The 11,010-nt window shown below is 41.2% G+C and overlaps 1 protein-coding gene across 3 annotated transcripts in view; it reads left to right on the forward strand.

The window, feature by feature from the left end:
- Positions 1-10,565, forward strand: part of LOC122809384 (immunity-related GTPase family Q protein-like) — a 105,865-nt gene extending 95,300 nt beyond the window's left edge. For all 3 annotated transcript variants that reach the window (XM_044080843.1, XM_044080844.1, XM_044080842.1), the window contains exon 4: positions 8,188-10,565. In XM_044080843.1, the coding sequence (XP_043936778.1) occupies positions 8,188-9,382 (1,195 nt within the window). In that variant the 3' untranslated portion in view covers positions 9,383-10,565. The remainder of the gene's footprint in view (positions 1-8,187) is intronic.
- Positions 10,566-11,010: the final 445 nt, after the last annotated feature.

Below are 11,010 nucleotides of genomic sequence, written 5' to 3' on the forward strand. Positions count from 1 at the left end.
AGATTAATGTAGTTGAGAAGAGAGATGCTATCAGCCACTGACAGTGATGACTGATAGAGAGTGTTTGTGCGTGCGTGTGTTTGGCTGCACAGCAAGCAGGTAAACCTAGTGAAGAGAGTTGCCATGCCCTTACTTTATGCAGTTCTTGTAAAGATGTGCCAGGAAAATGCTTGCAGTTTTGGAGGCCTTGGAGGAAAACAAGTCATCACACTACTTAAGAATACGGAGAGGGAGACTACTGTAATGGTCAGGGGGATACATATACATACACTGTCAACGTGCATTTAGAAAATAATTAAATATGACAGGTAAGCTCAGTAAGTGCTGAGAATGTTGGAGAGGAAGGGCTTAAGGACTGGCTGATGGCAGAATCCCATATAAGTGAACGTATGTATACATAAACAGATGGGATGTGATATGGGCCATCATACTGTCAAGGGTCAGGTAGGTAGGTTGGTGATAAAATGGAAAGAAAAGGGAGGAAGATTAAAGTTAAACTAGAAGAAATGCTTTTGATGAAGAAGGTGTTTAGGCATGGGGAATACATGATCAGTGGCTGACTGCAAATTACAGAAGGCACTCGGGAATCTGGGATTTGGAAAAGAGGGGTTGTGTTATAGATTAATATAGCCTAGCTATCAAATGTCAGCTGAACTGTTATTCAATGGACTTCTTTAAGATTTGTTCTTTTTTTTTTGATTTTACAAATATCTTCATCTAACTTTACAGAATGTATGTTTCTATAAAGACCATGTTGCAGGAATGTTGTCTTCCTTAGAAACTATAGGATTATAGAACAGTGGCAACTATAAAAGGCAACCAGAGTCACTATTTGTAAACATTGGGTTAGAGATGTTGTACTGTCAATCTAAATGCAGGTCATGGAACTGCAATTTACATATGGGTTACATAGCAATCATAGGAATCATACCTTCAAAAAAAAAACAAAAAAAAACTCAGGAACATTGTCAACATTGCAAGACTGCATTTTCAACATGCTGCTAACTATCTCATTGGCTCAATAGTTAAGGCTTCTACTTCATATTCTCAGGTTTTGGGGTTCAGTCATACCTCTCAACTGTCCAGATTTTCACAGAATGTCCAGATTTTGCCTTATTTTTTTTTTTTTTGGTCCATTCCTCCTAAAATTTGTGGTTTTCTGGCAAATCACTAAGGAATGAAGTCACTAAATAATAACTTGCATTTTAGTGTAACCACCAGGAAACAAAGAAACTATAATCCACCGCGAAAAACCAAGAACCAATGCACCACGAAACCTTAAAACTTTTATTTTACAAACAGAATCTTTTCTCCTAGCGCGTCAACTAGCAAATAGCCTTTACAGAGTAACATCACTACTAAAATTAACTCCTTTTATACAAAACAATTTAAACAATCATCAAATTAATAAATCAAGTAACAGTTTTAGAGCAAATTAAGTCTAATTTTTTGTGTGAAGATAGCATCAAGAATTGTTTGAGAAAGAAAGAATCAATTTATATGTTAAAATATAATACACTCCAGCCAAAAGGTATGAATAAGGAGTGTAACTGGAAAATTTTCTTATAGAGAATGTTTTATATAAATGTTTTTTTTTAATTTTTTACTTAATTAATTGATTGCATTATTGTATAATAATTGCATTGGTTTCTGGTTTTTCGTGGTGGATTATAACTTGTATTTCAGTTTCAGACCTCATATCCTTCAGAAAATCTATGCAAATAAAAATATATTATTCTAGCAACTTTCTAAGTTTTTAAGAGGAATAATTAAAATCTGTTCCTATTTTTGCGCCTTTATTCCCACCTTATTTTAGGCTTTGTGCAAAGAGGTAGAAAGGTATGAGTTCAGTCAGAGATCCTGCCACCATCTATCTGAAGTCTGCAAGCTGTTTCTGTAGCTGCATGACTTACTCATGATACTGCTGTTTTCTCTCACCTCCTAAAACATACTAATTGACTGGCTACACTAAATTTTATATTTTCCCTTGCTGTTATGGTTGAAAAGGGTCTAGGAAGGACCAGATGTTCATCGTGTTTCACTGTTGCAGTCATTTCACTTGGGTTATCCTGCTGGCAGGCGACCCACAGACGGCCCGAGTTCCAAAGTCTTGGTCCGGCATTGGTTGCTGTCGCTCTTCCCTGACGTCAGTGCGACAGGGGTATAAAAGTTGCAACCAATGCCATTTTCTTCAGTCTTTTCTTGCCGCACGGTGCCCGAAGCATAAGCAGTTCGCAAGTGCCGGTCGGCCGACTCCTGAGATTTTCAAAATCGAATTTCAGAACCAAAGTCTTCAATAAAGCTAAGTACCCCGTATTTCTTGTGGGAAGCAAATACCTCATAAGGACTTTCACTCTTACTGTATTCCTTGCCTAGGCCCTGACCATGACGTTACTAGTTGTCGGTTTTGTGCTAGATTCAATAAACGGACTATTAAACATCTGTTTGATTTTGCTCTACATTACTTTGGCCGAAGGTTTAATTACGTAATGCCGTCGGAACAACCGATAACCGCAATTTATAAAAAACGCAAAGACAAAGAAAAGGACAGGCATCCGAGGTCCAAAATCGACGACGAAGCCTCTTCTAGGCCAGTCGCCGGTTCTCAGTGAGGCGCTTTCGCAGCCCCTGACACCCGCTACCTCAGAGCCACAGGCCGTAACCGACAGCCACGTGGAGATACCGAGGCCTGTGGAAACTGAAGGTATTGGGCCTACAGAAACTATACCCTCAGATGGGTCCGGAAGGCATCGGCTTCTGAGGGTGTTTTCAGACCTTCACAGCTTACAATTAAGCCCACTACAGCAGCAAAGGCAAAGTCAAAAGCACCATTAAAGACAAGGAAACAAGTACAGCATTCTCCAGAACAGTCATCCATGCCAAAGAAACAGATGCTTAAAATGGCCGAAAACCTAATTATCTTAATCAGGGGTTCCCATTCCCCCCCCCTGACAGAAGGCCTAGGCAGGATACTGATTATGACTTCTCTGACTAGGTTTCCATTTCCTCTGATTCCTCTTCTGATCAGGGATATTTTCTCCCTCCCTATGAGGACTCTGATGCAGAAGAGTCCATACCTTCAGCCTCTCCGCCTGAGGATTATTCTTTTGGGAAAACCCTGCACACCATGAGGGAGCATTTCCATTGGGAGAGCCAGGATTATTCTGAATCCAAGAAAAGGCTCAGAGATTTCCTTTTATTGCCTCAGCACAGGCCCCTGGCTATCCCCCCTGTGCTTGATATTGTAGATGATGTTTTTTCTGAATCCAGTCTGTCTCCAGATTCTTTACCCCCTGCAGCAGTAAAGCCAGACAGGTACTACAGGGTCCCTGACTCTCATAAATTTCTTTACAAAAACCCCGCTGCAGACCCAGAAACAATTTCCAGGGTCCTAAAGTGGTTAAGGCTTCTACTGCTAAAAATCCTGTCCCCTCGGATAGGGATTCAAGAGCTCTGGACAGATGGGGGAAGAAAGTTTACACTTCTGCTACTTTAGCTGTAAGAGCTTTAAATTGTCAGTTTCACATGTTTAAATACCAACAGTACCTCATGTCTTTGTTAAAGCAGAAAATGGTTTAAAATACAGAAGGTTCTTACAGTAAAGAAATGCAGGATTTATTGCATGCAATTGAACAAGTGGGAAAGCATACTCTGCAATGTGGTTTTGATTCATTAGAGGCTTCTTGTAGAGCCGCAGTTACAGGCTCTGTTATTTGAAGGCATGCTTGGTTGAAAGAACAAAATTTACCTGACCATGTTAAAGTAAAATTATTGGATGCTCCATTACAGCATGATACTTTGTTTGGTGTTAAGGCAGAAGAGGTGTTAAAGAAAACGGAGGATAAAGCAAAGTCAATGCAGACAGTGAAAGATTTCTTACAGGTTCAACCACCTAGATTTAGCAGAAACTGGTCTTCAAAAAATTGGTCCTTTCCAGTGTCAGACAGGCCACAAAGAGGCAGATACAGACGTCCAAGAGGCAGATAACAGCCCCAAGGCTCCTACAGACCTAAGCAATGGGGTGCTTCCACCCCCAAAGGAGGGGAGGACAAATCACAACCTTATAGGAAACAGTCCCAATGACTTCCCTCTACAAATGCCAAGCACTTACCTCTTGACAGCACCCCTAGGGGGGAAGCTAGCACTTTTCTCAAAAAATTGGCACATGATCACCCAGGACCAATGGGTGCTGAATATTGTTTCTCAGGGTTACAGGTTCCACTTCCACATGCTTCCAAAACCAAAAGGTATGCCAAACCTGCCACAAAACCAATGGGCAGAGGCACAAAAACAGATTGCTGCTCTTATGGACATGTGAGCTATTCAAAAAGTTCCACAGCAAGAAAAGGGACAAGGATTTTGCTCAAGACTTTTCTTAGTACCCAGAAAGGTCAAAGCCTGGAGACCAGTACTGGACCTGTCAATTCTAAATATTTTCCTGGATGTTCCAAAATTTAAAATGTTAACACTACAGCAACTTCTGCCCATGCTGGGCAAGAAGGCTTGGCTAGTTACTTTGGACCTCAAGGAGGCATACCTGCATGGCCCAATCAGACAGTCTTGCAGAAGATACCTCAGATTCATAGCAGGCTCAATGCATTACGAATTCTCTGCACTGCCCTTGGCTTATCTACTATGCCCAGGGTCTTTACAAAATGCCTGGCACCAGTAATTGCATTTTGCAGACAAAAAGGAATTCAAATATATCCCTACTTGGATGACTGCCTTATTCAAGCAGAGAGCAAGGACATTCTTCTAAAGCATCTGGCGTTTGTAAAAAGATTGCTAATTTGCCTAGGGTACACAGTAAACGAAAAGAAATCAAAACTAGTGCCCTCTCAAGAGATAATATTCGTGGGTGCAAGCTTAAATACAACTGCCCAGATGCCATCATCATGCCAGACAAACAAAGGCAACTGACTCATTACTTTCAAATGATGGCAACAAAAACCCAGCTCCCTGCAAGAAAAATTCTGCAGGCCCTGGGCTTCATGGCATCCTGCATTCTACTAATTCCATATGCAAAACTGCACATGAGGAAACTACAATGGTACCTAAAAAGTGTTTGGACACAGCATTGTCACAGTCTGGAGACAATCATAACCTTAATTCCCTGCCTAAAACAGGAGTTTCGATGGTCGACCCAGGCCTGTCACCACAACAAGGGACAGCCTTTCACTCTACCCACAGCCAGGCAGACAATAACAACAGATGCATCAGATTATGCCTGGGGGGCACATATGGCAGGAAAATGTATTCAGGGCACGTGGACCAAGGAACAAATGCATCTCCACATCAATCAAAAAGAGATGCTAGCTGTACAGAATGCCCTGACAGCTTTCAAGGACCTAATACATCCAGAACAACTATTAATAAAGACGGACAATACCACAGTTATGTGGTACATAAACAAGCAAGGGGGGGCACTCATTCTTACCCCCTATGCAGACAAGCCATGACTTTGTGGAACACAGCACGTACATATGCAGGCACAATTCCTGCCAGGAACAAAAAATACACCGGCAGACGAACTAAGCAGAAATCTCATGGATCCTCACGAATGGTAGCTCAATCCACAAGTATTCAGCATGATAACAAGGAAATGGGGATGCCCAGACATAGATCTCTTTGCCTCCCCTCACAATTACCAAATACGGAAATTTTGCACAAGGACTATCACCCTCAAGCATGGAAAGTGGATGCTCTTTCATTCAGCTGGAAAAGCCTGACAGTCTATGCCTTCCCTCCGATGCCTATTCTCACCAAAGTGTTACCAAAAGTCAGACAAGAAAGGCCAAGAATGATCCTGATTGCACCAGACTGGCCACACCAGCACTGGTACCCAATCCTAAAGAATTTGTCTCAAGGCCCACCTTGGATTCTACTTAATGCCTCATCTTCTGACACAACAAGATAATCAGATTCTGCACAGTCAACTCAGAACCTTAAACCTGCCAGCATGGCAGATAATGTAGCCACTCAGACTGCACCTCTCTCTAAAGCTGTTATGGATGTCATTTTAGAAGCCAGGAGGCCCAGCACTAGGAAATCTTATGCAGAAAAATTGAAGAGATTCTGTGCTTGGAACCGGGCACAAGGGCTCGAACCACTGGTCCCTAATATACCTCAGATTTCACAATACCTAACTGAGATGTTGGACAAAGGCTTATCTTTCTCATCTATTAAAATCCATGCCTCTGCCATTTCAGCTCATTACAATATGGAACCTCCTATTTTTTCACATCCTCTGCTACGACAGTACCTCAGAGGGGCAAAAAATATAAGACCCCCAAGGAGAGCACCAGTACCTACTTGGGACCTCAATTTTGTTTTAGAAAAACTAACACTACCTCCTTTTGAACCAGCCAGCACAGCTGATCTAAAATTCTTGTCATGGAAAACTGCTCTGCTCCTAGCAATAACTTCTGCAAGAAGAGTCTCAGAGTTACAGGCATTAATGGCTGTGGAACCTTTCCTCATTTTTCATCAGGACAGGGTGTCTCTCAGGACAAACTCAACATTCATGCCAAAGGTGGTCTCCAATGTGGCCTTAAATCAAACCATTAATTTGCCTACTTTTTACCCAAATCCCCAGAATAAATGGGAGATACTTCTGCATGCCTTGGATATACATAGACAGCTACGATTCTATTTGGACAAAACAAAAGCTTTCAGAAAAACTGAGCAACTGTTTGTAGCATATACTGCAGGATCACAAGGAAAGCCTATTTCAAAGCAGACAATCTCAAAATGGATAGGATACTGCATCCGCTTCTGTTATGCACAACATGGAAAATCAGTGCCTAAGGGCATTAGGCCTCATTCTACCAGAGCAGCAGCCACTTCAGCAGCTTTCTTCATTGGAGTACCAACCAAAGACATTTTAGAAGCTGCAACCTGGAGCTCAGTGCACACTTTCACCAAGCACTACCACTTACCCCTCTACTCTAAATCCAGAGCAGGCTTTGCCACTGCAGTTCTGCAGGGCTTGTTAGCCTCTCCAAATCCAATTTAGACCCAGCCACCCAACCTCAGCTTTGGGATTCTACCCAAGTGTAATGACTGCAACAGTGAAACATGATGAACATAGTACAGTTGTGTACCGTACCTACCATAAATGTAGATGTTCGAGTGTATTCACTGTTGCAGTCCAGGTTACCCACCCACCATCCCCCTTTTCCATTGCTGGGACTTTTCTGTACTACTCATCTCTATGCTACCTATGTGTTGTATTTGCTTATAGATGAAAGAAATGTTTATAGTTATATATGCATGCTTGTTGGCATAATTTTATCTTTCCAGCCTTCCTATCTGGGGGCACCTGACATCTGGGGCAAGAAAAACTGAAGAAAATGGCGTCGGTTGCAACTTTTATACCCCTGTCGCACTGACGTCAGGGAAGAGGCGACAGCAACCGACGCCGGACCAAGACTTTGGAACTTGGGCTGACTGCGGGTCGCCTGCCAGCAGGGTAACTCAAGTGTAATGACTGCAACAGTGAATACACTCGAACATCTACATTTATGGTAGGTACACAAATGTACTTTTCCTCATCTATTTATCAGAAAAAATATATTTACTAGAATTAATTGTAACTAAAACTGATTCTATGCTAAATATGATTTGTTGCAATAATGGTGGATTTTTTTTTAATATTCTGTCCAAAATCTTGCATCCTAGGATGTTAGGAGAGGGAAGAAACATCTGGAGATCTCAGCAATCCACCGGCAGAAATTAGTAGTAGTCCAGGATGCCTCTTCCTAACATTTCCTTCTGTTGGCTAGATAGTGCAAAGTAATGCCTGCTACACTGAACCAATTAAGGTGCACATTTTGTTTCACCTACAATGCTCACCTGAATTACTTTGTATTTTTTAATAGGTTTTCACTCTCCAGTGTCCATTTTACAGAGACTGCACTTATGAGCTTTCTACAAGTAGTGCTCCTGCATTAGGGATCAGTGCCTGGGATTGATGAACTGGTGTCACACACTCACTCTTGTATCTCTCCCCACGCAGCTTCTGCAGTGCTAATTGTCCAGTGTATGTAATGAGAAGGGTAGTCAGGGCCATAAAATGTACACGGCAGAGGCAGATATACAGTACCTGTGGTCTAGAATCTGTGATTAGTCTTGACAGGGTGGATAAGAATCATTTTGCTTAAATTGCTGTTATTCTTTGTTTCCTAGGGCTTGTTTGAACAGCTTTGACATCATCAGTGATGAAGAGATTGAAGAGATAAGGGCTGCTTATCACACTGGTGGACTTTCAGCATTTGTGTCCAAGATACAGTCCAGCCTGGATGCCCTGCATGAAACTAGACTAGATATTGCCATTACTGGAGAACCGGGCTGTGGAAAATCCACTTTCATCAATGCCCTGAGGGGGCTGGATGATGAAGATGAGGCAGCAGCCAAAATAGGTATTACAGAAACAACAGTGGAACCAACAGAATATCCATATCTTCGATATCCCAACATTAGCCTTTGGGATCTCCCAGGTATAGGAGCTCCAAACTTTGCAGCAGATGCTTACCTTCAGAAAATAAACTTTGGACATTATGATTTCTTCTTTATTCTTGCATCAGATTGTTTTAAGGAAAATCATGTGATCCTTGCCAAAGAAATAGAGGCAAGGGGTAAGAATGTCTATTTTATACGCACAAAAATTGACATTGACATACAGACAGAAAAAAGAAAAGGGGACCTGGATGAAATGGATGAAAAGGAAGTGTTGGACAAGATCAGGCAAAATTGTATCCAAAAGTCTGAGAAAGAAAATTTCCACCCAGAGATTTTTCTCTTATCCAGTTTTGAGCTGAGTAAATATGATTTCCAGCTCTTTGAAGAAACACTAGTAAAACATCTCACAGGATACAAAAAGCGTATATTCTTGATGTCCCTGCCTAACATTTCAAGAGAGATAATATGCAAGAAGAAGGAACACCTCCAAGAAGAGGCATGGAAGATAGCTGCCATTTCCAGTCTGGTTGCAGCAGTACCTATTCCAGGCCTCTCAGTGGCTTGTGATGTCTATGTTTTGACTAAGTACTTGGCTGCCTACCAGGTGGCCTTTGGCCTTGATAATCAGTCACTTTCAAAGTTAGCTGAGAAAGTGCAGCTACCCATCGAGGACCTCAAGGATCAAATAAAAAGCCCATTTGGCAGTGAGGTAACAAATGAACTGGTAGTGCATCTGGTGAAAAATGGTTCAGGTGTAGGATTCATCTTTGCTGATCTTCTGTACAAAAGGTTTCCCTTCCTGGGGTCAGTCACTGCTGGGAGTATCTCTTACAGGACCACATATGCTGTTCTAACTCAGTCCCTGGATGACCTTGCTTCAGATTCCCAGAAAGTGCTAATGAAAGCACTTGAGAATAAATGAAGTGGCAGAAAAAATACAGTTTATACAGTGCATGTAAAACAATAAGCTTTTTGTGCATAAAAAAATCTGCCATCCTCAGTGGATACTGTATTCAGATCCAGAACTGTTTGTTTTTTAACTTCCACATCCCTTCTAAGAGTGTTCACCTTTCATTTATATATAAACATGCCACCTCCATTACTATTTATAGATTTTTTTTAAACATTTAAATGTTTTCATTTTGTGAGTCAGAAGAGCAATCTCATAGACATATTGCATGTCCTGATGAGTGTTCACTGCTTTGTTTGACTAATTAAGAGTCTCTTGAAGGGTCCACTCATGTAAGATTCTGTAAACTATTGTCTCACACCAGACTTCATATTCACACAAGCACTAGGTACTCCTATTTAAAACTTACCTGGTGAAAAGATGGCAGAATGGGTTTGGAGCATTGGAACACATATAGCTTCTTCTTGTAGCATGCTTGTTACATATATATTTTTTAACAAGTAGGCATGCACAGTAATCTTTTTTTTGCAGCTAAGGTTTCAGTGTTTCATGTGCCTTCACCTCATTACTGCATATGCATATTTCAGCATAAGCATGTATGTTCTATGAAAATGTATCCAAGGCCTTTGAGCAGCTTGAGCTATGTGTTTTCCTTGGTGTACATGTAGTTTCACTGGTAAGTACTAGGCTAGCTGTCTTTTGGCCATTTTAGTCCTAGCCAATTCTCCTTAGTAAGAATTAAACCCTATACCTCGTCTATGAGGTAAACATCTTAACCATTACACTAACCCCTAACCCCTCTGTATGACTATGGTACTCTTCTGGTGTTTCCCAGTACACTCAAATATGTGTGGCTTTTACCTTGTAGTAGTGGCCCAGTAACCCTAGTTTACTTTTACAATGTGATCATTTCTTTTCCAAGTGAAGACTTAAGTCCCACAGCCCTTTGCACCTGCCAGGCAAGTAAATGCTGATAGACATGTTGGATTTCCCTACTTTCCAGTTAATCAGCTATTCACTGATATGCCAGATGAAAGCAATGTCTAGCCCAGCATTTAGCCTTACTAGTGTCCTAATTTTCCATTACTTTACAGTTCAGAGGCACTCCTGAATAAACTTAAGAGAGAAAGAGGAGTGTGTGTGTGTGTGTGTGTGTGTGTGTGTGTGTGTGTGTGTGTGTGTGTGTGTGTGTGTGTGTGTGTGTGTGTGTGTGTGTGTGTGTGTGTGTGTGTGTGTGTGTGTAGATATATATATATATATATATATATATATATATATATATATATATATATATATATATATATATTTATGGTTCCCATTCACATTGCCAAAAGTACAGTTCTCCGAACTACATTTTGCCTAGACCTTAACTCCGAATTTACAATTCTCTGAAATGGCACTTTGCAATCGCATTGCAGTATTTATGAACAAATATACTGTTGTCACTGTAGTGCAATCTTGGAGTTAGTATATATAATTAGCAAGGGGTGTGGGAGGCACAGCCCCCCACATGGGGGTGCAGGGGGCTTGCACCCCTGCAAAAAATTAGAGAAAATTAGTTAATGTCGTTTAACTGTTTTCTGTTTCGGCACAGTGCCATTTTGGAGAAGTGTAAATTCGGAATTATTGTCTCGGCAAAG

This window comes from Protopterus annectens, chromosome 8.part0 (assembly GCF_019279795.1).
Source record: "Protopterus annectens isolate FY-2018-M chromosome 8.part0, PAN1.0, whole genome shotgun sequence".
Lineage (NCBI taxonomy): Eukaryota > Metazoa > Chordata > Ceratodontiformes > Protopteridae > Protopterus > Protopterus annectens.